This window comes from Salvelinus namaycush, chromosome 7 (assembly GCF_016432855.1).
Source record: "Salvelinus namaycush isolate Seneca chromosome 7, SaNama_1.0, whole genome shotgun sequence".
Classification (NCBI taxonomy): domain Eukaryota; kingdom Metazoa; phylum Chordata; class Actinopteri; order Salmoniformes; family Salmonidae; genus Salvelinus; species Salvelinus namaycush.
The window spans coordinates 40,916,082-40,941,186 of NC_052313.1; the positions used below are offsets into that span (position 1 = coordinate 40,916,082).

The following is a 25,105-nucleotide window of genomic DNA, read 5'->3' on the forward strand; positions in this document are numbered from 1 at the left end:
CAAGATTGTTTTGATCACGCGGACTGGGAAATATTTTGAGAAGCCTCGGAGAATAACATTGATTTATACGCTGACTCGGTGAGTGAGTTTATTAGGAAGTGCATTAGAGATGTTGTACCCACTGTGACTAAAACCTAGCTTAGCCAGAAACTGTGGATAGATGGCGGCATTTGCGCAAAGCTGAAAGTGCAAACCACCGCATTCAACCATGGAAAGATGACTAGGAATATTGCAGAATATTAACACTAGTTATTCCCTCCGCAAGGCAATCAAACAAGTGAAATGTCGGTGTAGTGACAGTGTGGTCGCAATTCAACTGCTCAGACACGAGACGTTTGTGGCAGGGTCTACAGGCAATTACTGACTACAAAAAGAAAACCAGCCACGTCACAGACACCGTCTTGCTTCCAGACAAACTAAACACCTTCTTTGCCCGCTTTGAGGATAATACAGTGCCACCGACGCAGCCTGCTACCAAGGACTGCGGGCCCCCCCTCTCCTCCGTGGCCGACGTGAGTAAGACATTTAAACGTGTTAACCATCGCAAGGCTGCTGGTCCAGACAGCATCCCTAGCCGCGTCCTCAGAGCATGCGAAGACCAGCTGGCTGGTGTGTTTACGGACATTTTCAATCACTCCCTATCCCAGTCTGCTGTCCCCACATGCTTCAAGATGGCCACCATTGTTCCTGTACCCAAGAAGGCAAAGATTGAACTAGACTGAACTAAATGACTTTCGCCCCGTAGCACTCACTTCTGTCATCATGAAGTGTTTTGAGACTAGTCAAGGACTGCCACCCTAGACCCACTTCAGTTTGCATACCGCCCCAACAGGTCCACAGACGATGCAATCGCCATCACACTGCACACTGCCATATCCCATCTGGACAAGAGGAATACCTACAGTGCCTTGCAAAATGATTCATCCCCCTTGGCGTTTGTCCTATTTTGCTGCTTTACAAACTGTAATTTAAATGAATTTTTATTTGGATTTCATGTAATGAACATACACAAAATAGTCTAAATTGGTGAATTGAAATGAAAACTTGTTTCAAAGATTCAACTAAAAAAAAGTGAAAAGTGGTGCGTGCATATGTATTCACCGCCTTCGCTATGAAGCCCCTAAATAAGATCTGTTGCAACCTGTTACCTTCAGAAGTCACATAATTAGTTAGTTTGCACACAGGTGGACTTTATTTAAGTGTCACATGATCTGTCACATTATCTCAGTATATATATATACACCTGTTCTGAAAGGCCCCAGAGTCTGCAATACCACTAAGCAAGTGGCATCATGAAGACCAAGGAGCTCTCCAAACAGGTCAGGGACAAAGTTGTGGAGAAGTACAGATCAGGGTTGGGTTATAAAAAGATATCCGAAACTTTGAACATCCCACGGAGCACCATTTAAATCCATGATTTAAAAAATGTAAGAATATGGCACCACAACAAACCTGCCAAGAGAGGGCCGCCCACCAATACTCATGGACCAGGCAAGGAGGGCATTAATCAGAGGCAACAAAGATAACCCTGAAGGAGCTGCAAAGCTCTGCAGTGGAGATTGGAGTATCTGTCCATAGGACCACTTTAAGCCATACACTCCACAGAGCTGGGCTTTACGGAATAGTGGCCAAAAAAAAGCCATTGCTTAATTCTTATGGATGAAATCCCGTTAACGGGATCGATATGACAACAGCCAGTGAAAGTGCAGGGCGCCAAATTCAAACAACAGAAATCTTATAATTAAAATTCCTCAAACATACAAGTATTATACACCATTTTAAATATAAACTTGTTAATCCCACCACAGTGTCAGATTTCAAAAAGGCTTTACAACGAAAGCATACCATGCGATTATGTTAGGTCAGCACCTAGTCACAGAAAAACACAGCCATTTTTCCAGCCAAAGAGAGGAGTCACAAAAAGCAGAAATAGAAATAAAATGAATCACTAACCTTCTGATGATCTTCATCAGATGACACTCATAGGACTTCATGTTACACAATACATATATGTTTTGTTCGATAAAGTTCATATTTATATCCAAAAATCTCAGTTTACATTGGCTTGTTATGTTCAGTAATATTTTGCTTCCAAAACATCTGGTGATTTTGCAGAGAGCCACATCAATTAACCTCTAATTCCTCCCAATCCCGGATCCGGGAGCACCCCCATCAGTAAAAAAGCTGACTAGCATAGCCTAGCATAGCGTCACAAGTAAATACTAGCATCTAAATATCATTAAATCACAAGTCCAAGACACCAGATGAAAGATACACATCTTGTGAATCCAGCCATCATTTCTGATTTTTAAAATGTTTTACAGGGAAGACACTATGTAAATCTATTAGCTAACCACGTTAGCAAAAGACACCACTTTTTTTACTCCACCATTTTTTTCCTGCATAGGTAGCTATCACAAATTCGACCAAATAAAGATATAAATAGCCACTAACCAAGAAACAACTTCATCAGATGACAGTCTGATAACATATTTATTGTATAGCATATGTTTTGTTAGAAAAATGTGCATATTTCAGGTATAAATCATAGTTTACCATTGCAGCCACCATCACAACACTCACCAAAGCGACTAGAATAACTACAGAGAGCAACGTGAATTACCTAAATACTCATCATAAAACATTTCTGAAAAATACACAGCGTACAGCAAATGAAAGACCAAGATCTTGTGAATCCAGCCAATATTTCAGATTTTTTAAGTGTTTTACAGCGAAAACACAATATAGCATTATATTAGCTTACCACAATAGCCAGAAACACAAGCCATTTACCAGCAGCAAAGGTTAGCGATCGTAACAAACAAGCAAAAGATATATAATTTTTGACTAACCTTCATAAACTTCTTCAGATGACAGTCCTGTAACATCATATTACACAATGCATATAGGGTTTGTTCGAAAATGTGCATATGTAGCGGCACAAATCGTGGTTATACAATGTGATTAGTAGGCAAACTTCAAGCAATCTGTCCGGCGCCATCTTGGAGAGGCACCTAATCTAATCGATAACTAATCATAAACTTGACTAAAAAATACAGGTTGGACAGCAAATGAAAGATACATTAGTTCTTAATGCAACCGCTGTGTTAGATTTTTAAAATTAACGTTACTACTACATACAGCGTGCGCTAAAGCGAGACCGCACCGAAATTCATGGCGGAATTATTGTTTAACATTTTTCAACATAAATACGAATTAACAGCATAAAGACTTCTTACTATTTGACGAGCTTTCATCAGAATCTTGGGCAAGGTGTCCTTTCTCCAGAACAATCGTCTTTTGGTTGAAAGATGTCCTCTTCTCCTGTAGAAATAGCAGCTAACGCTAGCTATGTGCCGGAGAGGTGTCCAACTCGTGATAGCGCGTGACAAAGAAATTCCAGAAAATCGCAATAAACTGATATAAACTGCTATAAGTCGGTTTAAATTAACTACCTTATGATGTCTTTAACACCTATAACGAATAAAAATATGACCGGATATATCTAAGGCCTATAACCGGAGCGTTCTAGAGCCACAGCCAGATGTCCTTCCTGCGTCAGAGCGAAGTGAACAAAGGCCGTACACTTTGTTCCCAGGCTATTTATAACCTCTCAGTTCTGCCTAGCAACCCCATTTCAACTCTCACTATTCGCTGACACCCAGGGGAAGACGTATGCAGTGCATCTCAACCAATAGAAGACAGGCAAATTAATAAACTGACCTGGAAACAGCTTGCAGATTTCAGCATTCTCACATCCTCATAGGAAAAGTGCTCCAACTCCTGTTCTGTTTCACTCACAGATATAATTCAAACGGTTTTAGAAACTAGAGAGTGTTTTCTATCCAATAGTAATAATAATATGCATATTGTACGAGCAAGAATTGAGTACGAGGCAGTTTAATTTGGGAACGAAATTATTACAAAGTGCAAATAGCACCCCCTATTGAGAAGAAGTTAACAGAAATACTCATCATAAATGTTGATGAAAATACAAGTGTCATACATGGATTTAAAGATATACTTCTCCTTTATGCAACCGCTGTGTCAGATTTCAAAAAAGCTTTACAGACAAAGCACACCATGCAATAATCTGAGTACAGCGCTGAGGCACCAAAACAAGCCATACAGATACCCGCCATGTTGTGGAGTCAACAGAAGTCAGAAATAGCATTATAAATATTCACTTACCGTTGATGATCTTCATCGGAATGCACTCCCAGGAATCCCAGTTCCACAATAAATGTTTGTTTTGTTCGATAAAGACCATTTATGTCCAAATACCTCCTTTTTGTTCGCGCGTTTAGTTCACAAATCCAAATTCAAGAGGCGCTGGCACTTAGTCCAGACGAAAAGTCAAAAAAGTTATGTTACAGTTTGTAGAAACATGTCAAACGATGTATAGAATCAATCTTTAGGATGTTTTTAACCTAAATCTTCAATAATATTCCAACCGGACAATTCCTTTGTCTTTAGAAAGGATTGGATTTTCTGACGGGCCGGCCCCAGGTGGTGAAGGTAGGAAACAACATCTCAACTTCGCTGATCTTCAACACTGGGGCCCACAAGGGTGCGTGCTCAGCCCCCTCCTGTACTCCCTGTTCACCCATGACTGCGTAGCCATGCACGCCTCCAACTCAATCATCAAGTTTGAAGACGACACAACAGTAGTGGGCTTGATTACCAACGACGACGAGACAGCCTACAGGGAGGAGGTGAGGGCACTCGGAGTGTGGTGTCAGGAAAACACCCTCTCACTCAATGTCAATGTCTCCAGAGGGTAGTGAGGTCTGCACAACGCATCACTGGGGGCAAACTACCTGCCCTCCAGGACACCTACACCACCCGATGTCACAGGAAGGGCCATAAAGATCATCAAGGACAACAACCACCCGAGCCACTGCCTGTTCACCCCGCTATCATCCAGAAGGTGGTGCGGTCTGCACAACACATCACCGGGGGCAAACTATAGCACCCGATGTCACAGGAAGACCAAAAAGATCATCAAGGACAACAACCACCCGAGCCACTGCCTGTTCACCCCGCTACCTGTTCACCCCGCTACCATCCAGAATGCGAGGTCAGTGCAGGTGCATCAAAGCTGGGACCGAGAGACTGAAAACAGCTTATTTCAAGGCCATCAGACTGTTAAACAGCCATCACTAACACAGAGCGGTTGCTGCCTACATAGACTCAAATCGTTAGCCACTTTAATAAATGGATCACTAGTCACTTTAAAAAATACCACTTTAATAATGTTTCCATATCTTACCTTACTCATCTCATATGTGTAATTACTGTATTTTATATTATCTATTGCATCTTGCCTATGCCGCTCGGCCATCGCTCATCCATATATTTCTATGTACATATTCTGATTCATCCCTTTACATTTGTGTGTATTAGGTAGTTGTGAAATTGTTAGATTACTTGTTAGGGTGTTACTGCACTGTCGGAACTAGAAGCACAAGCATTTCGCTACACTCACATTAACATCTGCTAACTATGTGTATGTGACCAATACATTTTTATTTGAATGCTTTTTCAACTGTCTTGAAGTTCTCACATGCTGAGCACTTGTTGGTTGCTTTTCCTTCACTCTGTGGTCCAACTCATCCCAAAGCATCTCAATTGGGTTGAGGTTGGGTGATTTGTAGAGTCCAGGTCATGCAGCACTCCATCACTCTCCTCCTTGGTCAAATAACCCTGACATAGCCTGGAGGTGTGTTTCGGGTCATTGTCCTCTTGAAAAACAAATGATAGTCCCATTAAGCGCAAAGCAGATGGGATGGCGTATTGCTGCAGAATGCTGTGGGAGCCATGCTGGTTAAGTGTGCCTTGAATTCTAAATAAATAAGGCTGTGTCACCAGCAAAGCACCATCACACCACCACCTCTATGCTTCACGATGGGCACCACACATGCAGAGATCATCCGTTCACCTACTCTGCTTCTCACAAAGACACGGCGGTTGGAACCAAAAATCTTTCTTGGCCCAAGCAAGTCTCTTCTTCTTTTTGGAGTCCTTCAGTAGTGGTTTCTTTGCAGCAATTCGAACATGAAGGCCTGATTCACGTCTCCTCTGAACAGTTGATGTTGCGATGTCTGTTACTTGAACTCTGCAGCCCAAATAAATGCTTCAAACTGAGGTGCAGTTAATTGCTGATATTTGAGGCTGATCTTCTTCTGCATCAGAGGTAACTCTGTCTTCCTTTCCTGTGGCAGTTCTCATGAGAGTCAGTTTCATCATAGCGCTCAATGCTTTTTGCATCTTTTTGCATCTGTACTTGAAATGTTCTGTATTGACTGACCTTCATGTCTTAAAGAAATGATGCACTGTCGTTTTATATTTGCTTATTGGAGCTGTTCTTGCTATAATATGGACTTGGTCTTTTACCAAATAGGGCTATTTTCTGTATACCACCCCTACCTTGTCACAACACAACTGATTTGCTCAAATGCATTAAGAAGGAAAGAAATTCCACAAAATAACTTTTAACAAGGCACAGCTGTTAATTGAAATGCATCCCAGGTGACTACCTCATGAAGCTGGTTGAGAGAATGGCAAGAGTATGTACAGCTCTCATCAAGGCAAAGGGTGGCTACTTTGAAGAATCTCAAATATAAAATATATTTTGAATTGTTTAACACTTTTTTGTGGGATACTACATTATTCACTATTATTCTACAATGTAGAAAATTCAAACCCTTGAGTAGGTGTTCTGAAACTTTTGATTGGTACTGTATATATCATGGTGTACAAGACACTGATTTCTCACCTGTCTGAAGTTGACTGATCCATTGTGGAGGTCATGGTGATGGCACGGTCCATCACTCTAAGACATGCTCCTGAAATTGTATATGGTTATATTACATAATAACAATGGTGCAACACTAATAAAAATAATATTTTATAACATGCGCTTTCTCCCGCGTTGGATAGTGGTCGCTGTCCGCGGTTCAGAAACACAACAATGGGCTGTTGAATTGGTGCCTTTTTCCTAGACCATGTTTATATGTGCATAATAGCAAAGTTAACCAGCATATTGGTGTTGAGAACAATGCGTTTGAGGCAGCAGCAGAATGAGATGAGACAACAGCCCTTGCCTTATTGTCTAAGAAAGGTGAGGAGAGAAGAAACCCCAACTTAATTAGGTCTATAATCAATAGCCTAACTCTTAAATGTGCCTGGCTTTATAAATCATCAATATATCTGCAGAAATAAGACATGTCCTGCTTTTGTTACCTGTTTGAGTGTTTAATAGCCTACTGATTCCGTGCTCACGCAACATGTCAAGTAAACAATTTCGGCTGATTTTAATCTTTGCTGTAAGAAAGGCTTTACACTTTTCTTTTGTTAGAACATCCCCTCTGACATTATCATTCATTTAGTTTTTACACTGTTTCCAAATTGTCAAAACTATTTATACGGCTCCTTTTTCTTGATCTCCTTATTGTTATTATTATGATCATAAGTAATGTCATTATCATTGGAAGGCATAGTATAGCAGCCTTGTATAACCACCAGTGACTGAGCTGTTGGCCTAAAAGCGCCTCCTGTTTAGTCTTAATATCGTAACTTACTTAGGCCTATATTTCAATACTTTTATAGTCTACTGTATCTATCAATCAGTCATTCATTGTTCATGTCATCACACAGCATACGAGTCATTCATGATTTGAATTGCAGTCAAGCATTTTAGTCAAATTAAATAAAGCGAGCCTTAAATAATTAGCTTAACTTCTTGCGACTACAGGGGGTGCTGTTCCGAATTAGCATTTTGTCGTCTCCAAATTAAACTGCCTAGTACTCAATTCTTGCTCGTACAATATGCATATTATTAATTCTATTGGATAGAAAACACTTTCTAGTTTCATACAAAGTTGGAATGATGTCTGTGGGTGACCCAGAACTCTTTCTACAGCGAAATCCATGACAGACAGTGAAAGGTCTGAGAGCGAAGCTCTGATTTCAGATCAGTTTTAAAAGTCTGTGTATATCCTATGGAACGACACGAACTGCACCCGCCTTCCCCTGGATGTCAGTAACCAATGAGAAGTGGAATGGGCCTTCTGCGTAGCTCTCAGAGGTTATAAAGGACCAAGGAGTGAGGGTAGCCCCCCTTTCGACGCTCGCCTTTACGCAGGAAGACACCTCCGGATGCCATTTTCAAAGGCTCGGTTATCAACGTAAAATGTATCCGTCTGTAATTTAATTCGATATAGGACTTAGAAACATCATAAGGTAGTTAATTTAAACCGTTTTATAGCAATTTATATCCGTTTAGTGCGATTTTGATGCATTTCTATGTGAAGCACCGGGCACATTTCGGGGTCCCGGTCGAACGTTAGCGGGCATTTAGACGGACAAAGGACATCTTTCGACCAAAAGAAGATTAAACCCAAGAAAGAATACATTGCCCAAGAATCTGATGGAAGAACAGCTCAAAGTAAGCAATATTTAATATGATAAATCGTTGTTCTGTCGAAATATTTTAAACGCATATTTCGCCATTTTGTTTGTTATCGCGTCACTTGGCGAACCCTGTATTGAAAAGTAAGGATAATTTTAAAAATGTAAGTCAGCGGTTGCATTAAGAACTAATTTGTCTTTCGATTCCTGTCAACCCTGTATTTTTTAGTCAAGTATATGATTAGCTTTCAATTAAACTAGATCACTCTGATAGATGACGTCAGACATATTGAGGCTTGATTTCCTAGTATTTTTATTGTGTAACCACGGTTTTGTATGGCTAAATATGCACCTTTTCGAACAAACTGTATATGTATGTTGTAAAATGATGTTACAGGAGTGTCATCGGAAGAATTCTGAGAAGGTTAGTGAAAAAATTAATATATTTTGGCGATGATAACGTTATAGCTCCCTTTGCCTTGAATTCATGCTCTACTAACGTTTGTACATGTGGTATGCTAACTTATCGATTTATTGTGTTTTCGCTGAAAAACGCTTAGAAAATCTGAAATATGGTCTGAAATCACAAGAACTGTGTCTTTCCATTGCTATGCTTTGTCTATTTTTATGAAATGTTTTATGATGAGTAAATTGGTCATACACGTTGCTCTATCTAGTAATTCTAGTCGATTTGTGATGGTCGGTGCAATTGTAAACTGTGATTTCTACCTGAAATATGCACTTTTTTCTAACAACACCTATCCTATACCATAAATATGTTATCAGACTGTCATCTGATGAGTTTTTTTCTTGGTTTGTTGCTATCAATATCTTAGTTTAGCCGAATTGGTGATAGCTAGTGGTGGAGAGAGAAAATGGTGGACAAAGAAAGATGGTGTATTTTGCTAACGTGGTTAGCTAATAGATTTACATATTGTGTCTTCCCTGTAAAACATTTTAAAAAACAGAAATGATGGGTTTATTCACAAGATCTGTATCTTTCATCTGGTGTCTTGGACTTGTGATTTAATGATATTTAGATGCTACTATTTACTTGTGAAGCTATGCTAGCGATGCTAATCAGTGTGGGGGGGGTGGGGGGTGATCCCGGATACGGGGTTGATACTCGTGAAAGGTTAAACAATAAATAAAACGTTCTATTTTGGAAATTGCATTCACGAATGAATGCGACTGTTTTTAGTCTTTGCTGTAATAAAGGCCTAACAAAAAAACGCTACAACAGACTTTATTTACTGTTTACATTGTTCCAAACGGTCAGAAAAATTATATTGTATTCTATACAGCATCTGTTTGGCACACATAATATCCACGCAGCGCTTGCTCCTTACCTTCTTTTTCTTGATCTCCAGTGTTATTCACAACTAGTCAAATTTATTCCACACATCTGAATTGCCCTTTACCTCCTCAGCAACCAGTAAACATTCCCCTGTTTCGAGTTTATTTGCCATGTAATGTACATTTTAGTAATTTAGCAGACACTTATCCAGAGGGACTTATAGCTAGTGCATTCATCTTAAGATAGCTAGGTGGGGCAACCACATATCACAGGAATAGAAAGTACATTTTTCCTCAACGTAGCTATCAGAGTAAGAGCTGGAAGGGGGGTTGGGGGGGTCAAGTGCTGGTTAAGTGTATAATAGTTTTTTTTGGGGGGGGGGGGTCGAGGTGAGGAGAAGGATTATTTAAGATACTGTTTGAAGAGGTAGGGTTTCAGATGTTTTCAGAAGATGGGCACGGACTCTGCTGTCCTACCTTCAGGGGGAAGCTGGTTCCACTGTTGGGGTGCCAGGACTGAGAAGAGCTTGGACTGGGCTGAGTGGGAGGGCCAAGAGAACCTGAGGTGGCAGAATGGAGTGCTCGGGTTGGGGTGTCGTCTGCATCCGTTTCGCTGTTACGGTGTTCAGAGTTTATGACCAATGTATTGATGTGATTATGATATGCTATAAATCAGGCCCCATTGTGCCCAATTCAGACAGGATTAGTTTTACTGGGGGAGGTCGGGTAATGTAATTATGTGCACGATCACAAAACACCACATCTGTAATTTTAGTCCCGTCCAAATCTGCCATGTTAGTAATTTTTACATGGCAGGAGAGTAACAATTACATTTAGGACGTACTGCGGATCGCTAAAATATCCTATTGATGGTTTGGTATGGTTTAAATACTTGGGAACCAGTCTCGAGTTATCAGTGTGGCCCTATCACCTGGACATATTGAAATATTATATATTCATGCCTAGAATAAAAACCTCCAGGCTTCTGTCATAACTGTCCATGTATTTATAAAAATAAAAGATTACAGCGGGCAGTTTTGAAAAAATCTAATCCCGCCCATATCGTCCTCTGGAATGACGGACATTCTGGAGTTATAATTACATAACCAATGTTCTCTAGTAATACTAGTCCCATGCCAATAGGTCTTTGTTCAAGTGCATGCAATACATACATGTGTCACGTAAAGAGAGCAAGGGTTGAGGGAATAGGGAATGTTCTTCCTAAACAAATGACAGATTTTGGTAACATAACTTTACAGTCAGAAATGGCTGTAATTATATTGCAGCTTCAGCAACACGGACAATACGATAAACACTTTGATATTCAGTGGTGGTCACTGCAGCAGGGAGGAGAGAGAGACAGTTACTGCTTCTTTTTTTTTTTACACAGCACACCAAGTCTGAGCCTGGCCCGGCACAATCAAATCAATTGCTGGTCGAACTCCCTCTAGTCATTTGTGTGTCTTAATTATTTAATCAAACAGTGTGCTTAAAGCATCAGACAAGCTCAGTGAATATATTTGATTTGATTAAAACAAATAGGATGTGTCAATATATGGAAAAATACACATTTTAAAATTTCGACCCATCGATTGGAACAGACAACTCTTGATCAACCAATATTTCTTTTTTTGGGGGGGACAGCCCTAGTTGGAATATACGTGAACAAGGGGACATTAGGGTTGTGGCATTAAAACCTGTTAAAAAGAAAAAAGGCATGTGGTGCATTTATATTTGTGTCATTGTGGCTAGACAGACTGACATTGTGGCCTATGATGGTGTGCAGTGTAGGTCTATTTGCATAGATAAAGTGACACAGTCAGTCTGCCACTATGACCTGTAGTGTGTGTTTAATGTGATGTGATCCTGCAGCCTGGCACAGTGGTGGGCATGCTGACACTGGGTGTCTGGCCTATGGATGTGGGCCAGAGGGAAACGGAGCCTGCTATGTTACCAGACTAAAGGCTGCTGCTCTACCTTAGAAGAGCCGGCTCCTATTCTGCCCTGCCTTGCCCAGTGACGGTATTACGTCTCTCTGGCTGACCATGGGTGCTTCTCAAGGGGCTTCATCTCCTCGCCTCCTCTTGTGATGGGAGAAAACATGTATACAGTTATTAGGGAATTATTTTGGGTGTGGACTAGGAGAGGAAGCCACTTTACACTGTTGAGATGTGACCCTTTAGCCCCAGCCAGACCGAACACCAGGACCTAGTGTCTGGAGGTCTGTACACTGATCTGCGTCCCTGCTTGCCCTTTCCCCTCTTCTGACTGTGACTTCATAGACACATGAGACTGTCTGCTGTGGAAGGGGAGTCACTGTCGTTCCATGGAGAGGGTGGTGCTCATTAGGGCATGCAACAGATTATTATATATTTTTTAACTGGGTGGTTTGAGCTCTGAAAGCTGGTTGGCTGAAAGCCGTGCTATTTCATGTAATTTTACTGCTCTAATTACATTGGTGACCAGTTCATAATAGCAATAAGGCACCTCGGTAGTTAGTGGTATATTGCCAATATACCATGGCTAAGGGCTCCACGTTGCGTTGTGCCTAAGAACAGCCCTTATACCACACCCCCTCGGGCGTTATTGCTTAACTGTACCATTGCGGAAAATACACAGAATTGCTACTTGTATACTGTTTAATTCCCACCATCTAATGGTTAATCAGGGTCCTAAGTGGTCTGGTTGAAACAGATTTGCCTTTTCTCTTGATTGGTGAAGCACAGCTTTGTGTCATTTATAAGCATATACAAGGCTTGTAGTGAGACTCTGGAAAACAACATGCAGACACATGCAGCCATGGCACAAATTGGCACATAAACGACATACCCCATCTAAAAAATCACAAATTGTTATGACATTTGTGCCATATTTTTCCAGCCCAACATCATAGCCTACCACATGATTTACAGATAACCTATGTTTTTCTGAGTTCATTCAGCGAATACTGGCAAATGCATAAAATAGACGGACACACACACACTGTTACTTGGGGCAGAGCACTGAGCAGTCAAGCAGTCACTACCTGTTGCTGTCAAACCAATCAGTTATTTACATGGTCAGGAGGGAACAAGAGAAGGATCCAATCACCTGCCTTTTGTGTGAGCCGATGAGCCAATCAGAGGTGTAATATAGGGGCTGCTGTTGCCGTAGTGAGAAAGGCAGGAGAGTGAGTCATCCTTTGTGTGAGGCTTATTTTAGAGCATGGCTCTATCAGGAAGTGTTTGTGTGTGTGTGCGACTGTGACTGTGTGTGTCTTGAGAAGACTTAATAAGGCACAGGGATCAAACACCTCTAAGCCTGACTTGGCCTTTTTAATTTCCTGTGTGGTAGGAACAGATGATATACAGTTAAAACATATACACAAAACATTTAGAACACCTGTTATTTTCATGGCATAGACTAACCAGGTGAAAGCTGTGATCCCTTATTGATGTCATTTGTTAAATCCACTTCAATCAGTGTAGATGAAGGGAAGGAGACAGGTTGAAGAAGGATTTTTAAGCCTTGAGACAATTGAGACATGGATTGTGCCATTCAGAGGGCGAATGGGCAAGACAAATGGGGGATTTGAACAGGGTATGATAGTAGGTGCCAGGCGCACCGGTTTGTGTCAAGAACTGCAACACTGCTGGGTTTTTCATGCTCAACAGTTTCCTGTGTGTATCAAGAATGGTCCAACACCCAAAGAACATCCAGCCAACTTGCCACGACTGTGGGAAGCATTGGAGTCAACATGGGCCAGCATACCTGTGGAACGCTTTCGACACCTTGTAGAGTCCATGCCCCGACGAATTGCGGCTGTTCTGAGGGCAAACGGGAAGGCTGGGTGGAGGGCATGCAACTCAATATTAGGACGCTGTTCTTAATGTTTTGTACACTCAGTGTTATGTGATCATTCTTAATATTTTAGTGGTTCATTAAAGACATCTGCTGGGACGGATTCGTAGACAAAGTGTGATATCCCATTTACCTAACTAGAACAGTCATCTGTTCCTCTGTTGCCCTGCCAAAAAAAACAACCATCTGACTCCCTTGATGTTAAGTCTAGCTTACGTGTCTCTGCCAGATCATACAGTAACCGTTTTTCTTATTTTTTCTCTCTCTCTCTCACTGTCTGTCTGGTCTGCTTAGTCATCCAGCGAGCCCTGGGTCGTGTTCATTAGGCACACGATGGAAAATATGTTTTGCAATGGAAAACGAAAATTTGCCTTTCTTATTGGTAGCCCTTCAACGTTTCAGTCCGTTTTCTTCCATTTGGTGCCTAATGAACAAGAACCATGTTACATTGTGATCACTCCAAAGGAATTCATACATGCTTCTAACCTCCTCAGCCAACTGTCACAAGTCTGACCCATACTCTAAATGTCTCTGCGTGTGTGTTACAGAAGGATGAGGTGTATCTCAACCTGGTTTTGGACTACGTTCCTGAGACTGTGTACAGAGTGGCTAGACACTACAGCCGAGCCAAGCAGACCCTCCCCATGGTCTATGTGAAGGTAAGACCCCCTCAAGTCTATCGCTTCATCAAGATACTACTCTCTGTATGTTTCTTTTTAGATCAGTGTTTCTCAACTCAGGTCGAGCACCCAACAGCACACATTTTTGTTGTAGCCCCGGACAAAAACACCCGATTCAACTCATCGAGGGCTTGATGATTAATTGACAAGTTGAATCCGATGTTCTTGTCCAGGCCTTTTAATAAAAATGTGTACTGTTTGGGGACTGGAGTTGAGAAACACTGCTTTAGATGCAATATGTGGGTGACCTGGGTCAATTACAAACGTCAAATACTTGAGCTGTTCTTGATTTAGTTTGCTCGGTACAGGGCCTGCCGACTGGCGCAGCGGTTTATGGCACTGCATCGCAGAGCTAGAGGCATCACTACAGACACGGGTTCGATCCCAGGCTGTGACCCATTACGCGGCGCACAATTGGCCCAGCGTGTTGGCCAGCCGGGATGTCCTTGTCCCATCGCGCTCTAGCGACTCATTGTGGCGGGCCAATTTCGTGCATGCTGACTTCGGTCGCCAGCTGTAGGGTGTTTCTTCCGACACATTGGTGCGCCTGGCTTCCGGGTTAAGCGAGCAGTGTGTCAAGAAGCAGTGCAGCTTGGTGGGGTCGTGTTTTGGAGAACGCATGGCTCTGGACCTTTGCCTCTCCCGAGTCCGTACGGGAGTTGCAGCGATGGGACAAGCCAATTGGATATCACGAAATTGGGGGGGGGAAAGGGGTACAAATAAAAATGTTTGCCTGGTACTGTAGAACCAACAGAATAGTCTCGCGCAATGAGTGGTGGTGGGATGGTTGTGTGTTTGGGCAGGCAGACAGACTCCTTTCGGCATTTCCCTCCCGTCCTCCTCACCATGCTGTCCTGCGTCATCATGTAGCGGCCAGTTGAGATGGCATCAGCGGCCTTATTATAGCGCCCCCGCCGTCTCTGCCTTTCCAACTTGCCACTTAAGGAAGTGGAAGTAGTGGCATAAACAAAGGGCTGGACTGGAGTCAGAGCCAGGGACCGCTGGCTGAGGCTTCTGGGGGATTTGGACACTGGCACGCTGTTATTTTTAGCCCATTGAATACAAGGGAACAGGAATTGCCTCTACTCTATAGGTCTACCACTCATGTCATTATGTGTAGCTAGCTTAGAGCATGTACTAAGTTGTGTGTGTCCACATTTCTCTCTGCAGATGTACATGTACCAGCTCTTCCGGAGCTTGGCCTACATCCATTCCTTTGGGATCTGCCATCGAGACATCAAGCCCCAGAACCTTCTGTTGGACCCGGAGACAGCCGTGCTCAAGCTCTGTGACTTTGGCAGGTGGGCTGGAACATTGAAAGCCATATTGATGGAGGAACAAAGACCCAACCTAGCCCAGCTCATAGAAATATAATTACTAGAATGGACAAAGCCCCTCAGGCTTACACAACAGCAATTTGCTGTGGTCTGGGCCTGAGTTCTAGTAAGAATTTTTTTATGAGATGGACTAGGTTAGGGCTGTGTCTGAAGATGTGTCTGAGAACATTACTAGCTTCGTTACCTTGCTTCCTCCATCCTTTTTTCCTTTGAGAGGAATAGAGCAAACTACTAACTGGTATACATAAAAGAAAGAGCAGTTTGAAGTCTCAAATCCTCCTTTTGACCGTCCTTACCCACCATCTTTCCTTCCTTCCTTCCTTCCTTCCTTCCTTCCTTCCTTCCTTCCTTCCTTCCTTCCTTCATCCTTGGTTATCTTTGGCAGTGCGAAGCAGCTGGTCCGTGGTGAGCCCAATGTGTCCTACATCTGCTCACGGTACTACAGAGCCCCCGAGCTCATCTTTGGGGCCACTGACTACACCTCCAGCATAGGTACGCTTCCACTACTAACACCTTACACTGACTACACCTCCCACTACTAACACATTATGCTGACTACACCTCCCACTGCTAACACATTACACTGACTACACCTCCCACTACTAACACACTACGCTGACTACACCTCCCACTACTAACACCTTATGCTGACTACACCTCCCATTACTAACACCTTACACTGACTACACCTCCCACTACTAACACCTTATGCTGACTACACCTCCCATTACTAACACATTACGCTGACTACACCTCCCATTACTAACACCTTACACTGACTACACCTCCCACTACTAACACATTATGCTGACTACACCTCCCACTACTAACACATTATGCTGACTACACCTCCCACTACTAACACACTACGCTGACTACACCTCCCATTACTAACACATTATGCTGACTACACCTCCCACTACTAACACATTATGCTGACTACACCTCCCATTACTAACACCTTACACTGACTACACATCCCATTACTAACACCTTACACTGACTACCTACACGTTACACCAACTATACATCCAGCATATGTACACTCCCACTACTAGTGTGTATGTGTGGGTGCGCGAGTCTGTGTGTGAGTCCTCACAGTATTTCTCCATCCTCTGCAGATGTATGGTCCGCTGGCTGCGTTCTAGCAGAACTGTTGCTAGGGCAACCCATTTTTCCCGGCGACAGTGGGGTGGATCAGCTGGTGGAGATCATCAAGGTAAAAACACCTGCCTTCAAATGTCAACAGACGGACGGTAAGCCGGACAGACGGACGGTAAGCCGGATGGACGGTAAGCCGGACCGTCAACCAAACGAATGCACAGAGATACCGTGACGAGATCCTGAGGCCCATTGTCGTGCCATTCATCCGCCGCCATCACCTCATGTTTCAGCATAAGGCATGGCCCCATGTCGCAAGGATCTGTACACAAGTCTTGGAAGCTGAAAATGTCCCAGGTCTTCCATGGACTGCATACTCACCAGACATGTCACCTATTGAGCATGTTTGGGATGCTCTGGATCAACCTGTACAACAGCTCTTTCCAGTTCCTGCCAATATCCAGCAACTTCGCACAGCCATTGTAGAGGAGTAGGACAACATTCCACAGGCCACAGTCAAAAGCCAACTATGCGAAGGAGATTTGTGCATGAGATGTGTGCATAAGTTAAATGGTGGTCACATCAGATACTGACTGGTTTTCTGATCCACGTCCCTACCTTTTCTTTTAAGGTATCTGTAAACAACAGATGCATATCTGTATTCCCAGCCATGTGAAATCGATAGATTAGGGCCTAATTTATTCATTTAAAATGACTTATTTCCTTATATGAACTGTAACTCACTCAAATCTTTGAAATTTTAGCATGTTGCATTTTATATTTTTGTTCAGTGTACATATTGTACATAAAACATCATATATACTCGCATATAAAATATTGATGAAAAAATGTATTTTCAGGACACTCTTAAAATGTTTTTTTTTTTATATGTCATTAATCACTTAAATTTTTTTAAGTACTACATTTCCCAGTTTATCCCTCAAGTTGACCCTAGAGCCTTCAAAAAGAAGCCAAAGAAATGAAATGGGTGGTGGAAATATAATTGGCTATTTTAAGCACTAAGGTTAAGAGTATGAACATTGTTTCCAGAGAAAACCAATGTATTCTTTGGTGTCTGTGTGACCTGTCAGATTCAATGAATCTCCCATGTTCTATGACTGAGTGGAATTTCTTTGAGTTAAATTATATTTCCTGCCACTCAAATTCTACATCCTGTGGGGTGTGGCCAGTCCAATTAGAATTTCAACTGATGAATTGAATGGGAGTCAATTCCAAAATTCTGAATTGAGAACAACCCTGGTGGTAATGTAACTAATGTAATAAGTGATTAACTTCCGTTTTGCCATACAAGTACTAAGTACACACCTGATACTTCAAATGTACATAGTTGTACATATCGATGGGAAAACGGTTCCTCTGTCTCCGTGTCTCCCCAGGTTCTCGGCACTCCCACTCGGGAACAGATCAGAGAGATGAATCCCAACTACACTGAGTTTAAGTTCCCTCAGATCAAGGCACACCCATGGACTAAGGTGAGTCAACAGGTACAGGAACCGTTTTTTACTATTTTAAAATCTCAGTTGCCTACATCTGAGTTTCTCTGTCGCTGAGTGAAAATGTAATTTAAGAGGAAGTTCAGATTCTCCCCGTCTTCAAATCTCACACATGCATCAGTGAACTCCAGTGTTCTTGAGATAAGCATGTTAAACACTTTCACACAGTCACCAGCCCCAGGGGCAAGCAGAGGAACAGCAGTGTACACACAAACACTCACACAGAGCTCATTTTAGAATCTGCAGGTTGAACAGCATGTGCTCAGTTGGGTGCAGGACTCACAATGTACCTCACCACATTGGTGACAAAACGGACAGCTGGTCCAAATTCGCTGACGATTGCTCTCCCCGTAGGCTCTAACCCTTGAGTGTTTCCACATCTGAAGGGTTGGATAATTATTCCACCTTTACAAATCTGCACACATCGAAGGGTTACATGCTCATTGGTTTTTAGGAGCATATACCCACGTGGGTGATTGAAAAATGAACTTAGGTCCACACTCCGGTCGGTTGTAGTAATGCTGTAAAGTTGGTTGCCAACTGTCATATAAAGTCCAAAGAAGCCTGAAGGAAGGAGGAGAGATGACGAGAAACGTATTCGGTTTACCGTTTTATCTGTGAGGACCTTGTGCATTTCAGGTAAAATAACAACTTAATGTTTATATACCAGGACAAATTAGCTAGCTAAATTGCCGTACATGATTAATGCTTTTTGACCTGTCCCCAAATTAATATAATTGGTTCAGAGTTTGTTTTGATATTTAAACCTGCGTGTCCTGATCGCTTCTGGTGTGGGTGAACAAAATGAACTTGCGCGCTATGGCGTACGCCTGCGGTTTGGTCAGCATGTTAGGGCCAAGGGGAAGGGATACAGGTAGGGAGGTTATTGGGACCGCAATATTTGACCCACGGTTTTACACCAGCTCTCTCCTCTGCAAGAGACAATTTATGCTTGATCTGAAAATGTGGTCGGAGGTGACGTGTGGGTGGTGTGGCCAAGTTGAGCTCTGTATCTCTTTGCGCCTCTCAAATTCTGTAACAATGCGGAGGGCTCCGTATGGCTCCGCATTGACATGATTGGTTGACGGTAGGTGAAGGCGGGAGGTCCTGTATAAACACAAACTCACTTCTTCCTTCAAAACAGCTTTGGGCTGCTCGGTGAAGCGCAAGAAGTATGAATGCCCTGACTTCTGCAGAGGCCATATCACCTTAAACGCTGCACGGCCAATGCAGAGATCGGGATTGACCATGTAGCGCCTTTAAGATATGTTTACACTCCCTCTGGTGGTGTAGTACTGCACTGCACTGTCCTCTGGCCTGTTGGTGTCTGAATAAAAGTGAATCTACAAGACATTTTAGGTCCCACTTTAAACAGTCACTTCAAAGGTTTAATGAAGCTTTTATAAGTCTATAAATGCTTCAGAAAACATTCATAGGCAAAAAAACACCAGATGTAAGAACCATATATATATATATTAGTGTATATGTATAGTGTATGTAAGGCTTTGTAAAGTTGTTTAAAGGAGCAAGGAGCAAGATTTTAAAACCCTGTCATTCCACTTGTAGTGTCGTGTGTATATACAGTGCCTAGTGAAAGTCTTCACCCTTGCACAGTTTTCACATTTTGCAGCCTTAGATTTCTTTTTTAATTAAAAATTAATTGGGATTTTGCACAGGCACTGTATAATATTTAGCTGTCATTGGTTTAGCAGGTGTAGGGTGAAGATGTCTCTGGACGCTGATCTTTGGTCAGTTTTGCATATTCCCCACTAATGCTTAAGGTTAGGATTGGGGGAAGCTGATCCTAGATCTGTACCTAGGGTAATCTTCACCCAGGAGCTTTAGCCGACGTGTCACCTCTAACCTATGTCATTGACCGGTTTCAGCCTTGTGTGATTGGCTCTCAGGTGTTCCGGCCGCGCACGCCCCCTGAGGCCATCGCTCTGTGCTCGCGGCTGCTGGAGTACACGCCCACAGCGCGCTTCACGCCCCTGGAGGCCTGTGCCCACACCTTTTTCGACGAGCTCCGGGACCCCAACCTCAAGCTGCCCAACGGGCGCGAGAAGCCCCTGCTCTTCAACTTCTCCACACAGGGTATGGATGGAGCTCAGACACAGCTCTGTATCTCCTACAGAATTACTAGAATGGACAAAGCCCCTCAGACGACTGCAAATTTGACTGGAACACTCATGGGACCACTAAATATGGATGCCAGTCTTCTCATCACAGAACTTTGACTTGAATAGGAATGTCTGTTCTAGTAATTATATTTCTATAAATTTGACTCCTGATTAGCGTGGTGGTTGATAATGGGGAATGTGACTATTAATCCATCAGATAATTGTGGTTAAGATTGAAATTTGATCACAGCGAATTAATGCTGTGACTATGATTGATGTAATTGTGTCACTATTCCTTGCTGCTTTGTAATGCAGGTCTCCCTTGTAAAAGAGAGCTTGGTCTCAATGGCCCTGCTAAAATAAAGGCTAAATATGCTATGATGGTGAATGTGAAAGTTGGGCCTGTAGTTGTAGGCCAAATTGTAGAATGTGTGTCTATAGGTAACTGTATTTGGGTAGTTGGATCTGTGGTTGTAGGCCAAATGGTAGAATGTGTGTCTATAGGTAACTGTATTTGGGTAGTTGGCTCTGTGGTTGTAACTGGTAGATGTGGTTGTATCCTGACTCTCCACCCTTCTCACAAAGTGTGCACTTTCACACTTCTTGTCGTGGATGTGACATTGTTGGAAACACCCTCTAGTCACTATTTACACCAATCCAACTCTTTTAAATCCATGATGGGGAGTGTGCAAGTGTAAACTTTGGGCGTATGCAAATTTTGTCCATAGACACAGAATGTGACTTACTGAAGTTGAGGATGGTGATTGATTACGATGTGGTCATCAATGCATGCTGTGACTCCGGTAGGATGGTGGTGATAGTCGGGTCTGTAGTTGTAAATCTAAGATGTGCTCTCTGTCTATAGGTGATTGTGTCTAACGTGGTGTTTTTTTCTTCTCTGCTTCCAGAGTTGTCCAGTAACCCCTCCCTAGCCTCCATCCTCATCCCCGCCCACGCCCGGAATCAGCCCGGGGCCTTCACCCCTACCAATGCCTCCGCACCCTCAGGTCAGTACACCCCCCACCCCCCTGTCTTTCTCTTTCTCTCTCACCCTGTGTCTCTGTCTCTCTCTCTCACCCTGCCTCTCTGTCTCTCTCTCTCACCCTGCCTCTCTGTCTCTCTCTCACCCTGTCTCTCGTGTCTCTCTCACCCTGTCTCTCTGTCTCTCTCTCACCCTGTCTCTCGTGTCTCTCTCACCCTGTCTCTCTCTCACCCTGCCTCTCTGTCTCTCTCTCACCCTGCCTCTCTGTCTCTCTCTCACCCTGCCTCTCGTGTCTCTCTCACCCTGCCTCTCCCACTATTGCCATTCCTAAATCAACCCCTAGACACGTTTGTATATCTGACAGGGTTGGATAGGTGTAAACTAGGGTTCTTGTGGCAGGGGCTAGGGGTCAGTGGAGGATTGGGAACCTCTCTCTCTCCTCCTCTGTCCTCCCTCTCAGTACTCCTGGCTAGTCTCTTCTCAGTACTAACCAGGGCCCGTGTTCACAATGCGTCCCAGAGTATAGCGTCTAGAGTGCTGATTTAGGACCAGATTTCCCCTTTAGAAAATAATGAATAACATGATATGGAAAGGGTGGACCTGATCCCAGATCAGCTCTGTTACTCTGAGACGCTTTGTGAATAAGGGCCCAGAGCTCTCCTCATTAAAGGCGAGTAGTGTAACGTACTGCTTCCATTTCCAGATGCCAACAGCGGAGACCGTGGCCATACCACCAACGCTGCCTCCGCCTCCAACGCCTCCACCTGAGCCCTCTTCCTGACCCGTCTGCCCGCTGCCCATGCCCCAGCTCCTGGACAACAACAGTGGCATGGCTGCACACCAAACAACTAATAAAGCAAAGCAAGAAAACTGACACCCGATAAAGATGAACGCAAGGAAAACCGAATCGGAACTTCGTTATTCCCCTACCACCTCCACCCTCTCCCATCGTGTTAATGTTTGTTTATTTATTTGTACAAAAAGGACAACCGTGATATGTTCTCAGAGCTGCACTTCATCTTTCTGTGCTTTGAAGAGGAGGGGACTGAGTGCGGGTGTGTTTAGTGTAGAGATCATGTATAGCTAAATAAGTATACAAAAGTACTCTGACGTGTTTGTTTCCATAGACAATCTTCTTTTTTTCTTACGCTAGGTATAGTCACCCACTCTCTGTGTAGGGGAGGCCTCTACATGCCTCCTGCAACAGCCTTACGTTCAGACTGTGGCCCCTTGGGGCCCCTGTCGACCCCATCCCACCCATTCATACATATACATCTGAGGACCTTGATGACATTGTGACTTTTAATGGTTGACCTCGATATCTGTCTGTGTTCAATGTACACATACACAGTTGATATATTGTAGAATTGTGTCAGCTACTCTCTCTCTCTCCCGCTTCAGAAATCACAATTCTGCTACTGTATGCAGCACCATTTTGTGATTCTGCTCGTAAGGCAACAGTTGTCTCGCACCTCCGCATGTTTTTTGGGTTCGTCCCCAGAAGCGGTGCAGAAATGAGTTTTACCCCGTTTTTCCCCTAAGGGTAATGCCGTACCGACAAAGCTTTGCCAGAACAGACCTAAGAGCAAGATATTCTGCTGGTCTTTCATGTGATTTCAATGAAGACCACGACCTCTGTTTTACTTTTCCTGCTGCTTGTCAGATAGACATTATGACTAGTAATGCCTGGTATTGTTCCATTTCTTGTTAGGGTGGGGTGGGTTTCGGGGACTGGCTATGAAGGATGCTTGGATGAGGGCGTATGCTGTTGATTGTGCTGCATTTCATCACAATCTTTCTTTGTTACCATTCTGTGTCCGAATGTTCCCTATAATTTAGTGCACTGCTTTTGACCACAGTCCACATAGCTCTGGGCAAAAGTAGTAGGGAATAGGGTGTCATTTCAGACGCAGCCCCCATGTCATTTTAAACCACTGTTGGAAGTTCTTCCTCATTCTGACTTCACCCTTTCCTGCTCTCCTTTTGCAACTGAAAGTCCTTCCATCCCATCCCTCAACACTTTGAAGACCTATACAAGAAGTACACACAAATGTGTATGTATTTATGTAAGTAGATGCTCCTCACCAAACTGGCTTACGTGTGCGTGTCTTCCTGTGGTATGTATGGTATGTAAGTAGGCAGACCCAAGAACTGTTAACGAGCAAAAACAAAACAAAAATGAATGGTATAAAGAAGAATACAAAAGAAAAAAACATTCAGGTTAAAAGTTATTGTATAGTCAAACTGTAGATCAGCTTTGTTTTTCTCCTCCAGCCATATAGTTCAATCTCGACTGTACAGTAGGTGCCGGCTGTATCATTGTAAGGATAACCAGTAATGTATAGTGTATCTATAGGTTGGAGTGCCTTTGCTTCCACTCGTTCACTCCTCTCTTCCCCAGGTCTCCTCCCTCTATGGTCCTACCTGGAGGCTCTGTTGTGAAATTGCCCTTACGCACAGATCTAGGATCAGCTTGGCCTCCCGAAATCCTAATCATAGTGTGAAAACACAAAACTGACTCGAGACCAGCGTACAGGGCAGCTTCACCCTATTCCTTCGCGGAGTGCTGTTGACTTCCCCTTTCCACCTCTCTGATCGTTCATGTTCCACAATTCACTGCAAAGCCAGGCTTCACACAGACCACACTCATCACATCACCCCTCCACCTCGTCACTGTTTCTTTTTGTACGATTGGCTATGTGTCTTTGACTTTGGGATCCCCTTTGATGGTGGTGGGTTGGGGGAGTTGTAGCATTGATTTTCTCAGACACTTTAAAAATACATTCTCTTTCCAGGAAGGTTTGGGGTGGGTTTTAAAATGTGTTTTTATGGTTTTATGAGCGATGCACGTACAACCCCACATGGTTTGGGGGGGGAAGTCTTATCGTATTCAGTATTACTTTCTCAACTATGGCAATAAACAATTTGTCTGTAGGATTTGTGTGTCCACATTCTCAACAGCACTCTGGGAGAGATGTCATGTAGCACCGATCCTTCATGTTTTTTTATTACATTTTTTAAAGCATATATTTGTATGCTTGCTTGTAATATTTGCATCCGTAAATGTGTTGCTATCCAATCATTTGGCCTGTAAAACAAACAATGTGACCACTTCTTGTGACTTTAAGGATAATATATGTACAAAACACAATGTTTAAAAAAATATATATATAAAAATTAAAGGAAAAGGGACTGGGTTATATTCAGAAATTAAGACTTTACAACAGAAAAAAACTAACATTACTACTACTTGAATGCCTCTGTGACTGAAGTTTTGATTTCATTTTGAATATAAACCTTTTGTTCTGTGAAGGTATGCTTAATGTCCCCTCTCCCTGTAAATATTTCTGTCTCTATGTGACTTGGTTCAGAGAAATAGTTACCTGATACTGTAATTTGCATTAAATAAACAGTAGGTTAGCCTGGAAATGAACAAACTGTGTCATGTCTTTTGTTATGTTCTCATATGCTACCTGGGTTGTGTTTGGAACAGAGAAAACATTGAAACTGAGTTACTTGAACTTGTATAAGAACGCAGGTATTTGCGTTCTTATACAAGTGACCTCCAGCAGGCTGTAAGCACAACCCCCACCTGTGGACGTCGGGCCCTCATACCACCCTCATGGAGTCTGTTTCTGACCGTTTGAGCAGACACATGCACATTTGTGGCCTGCTGGAGGTCATTTTGCAGGGCTCTGGCAGTGCTCCTCCTTGCACAAAGGCGGAGGTAGCGGTCCTGCTGCTGGGTTGTTGCCCTACTACGGCCTCCTCCACGTCTCCTGATGTACTGGCCTGTCTCCTGGTAGCGCCTCCATGCCCTGGA

The 25,105-nt window shown here is 43.0% G+C and overlaps 1 protein-coding gene across 4 annotated transcripts in view; it reads left to right on the forward strand.

Moving 5' to 3' along the window:
• Positions 1–24,713, forward strand: part of LOC120051240 (glycogen synthase kinase-3 beta-like) — a 51,215-nt gene extending 26,502 nt beyond the window's left edge. The window contains exons 4-11 of one of the 4 annotated variants that reach the window (XM_038997994.1): positions 14,097–14,207; positions 15,399–15,529; positions 15,951–16,057; positions 16,687–16,784; positions 18,064–18,171; positions 20,067–20,274; positions 21,209–21,307; positions 21,986–24,713. In XM_038997994.1, the coding sequence (XP_038853922.1) occupies positions 14,097–14,207; positions 15,399–15,529; positions 15,951–16,057; positions 16,687–16,784; positions 18,064–18,171; positions 20,067–20,274; positions 21,209–21,307; positions 21,986–22,050 (927 nt within the window). In that variant the 3' untranslated portion in view covers positions 22,051–24,713. The remainder of the gene's footprint in view (positions 1–14,096; positions 14,208–15,398; positions 15,530–15,950; positions 16,058–16,686; positions 16,785–18,063; positions 18,172–20,066; positions 20,275–21,208; positions 21,308–21,985) is intronic. The other 3 variants (XM_038997996.1, XM_038997995.1, XM_038997997.1) reach the window with 3 other exon arrangements.
• The last annotated feature ends 392 nt before the right edge of the window (positions 24,714–25,105 follow it).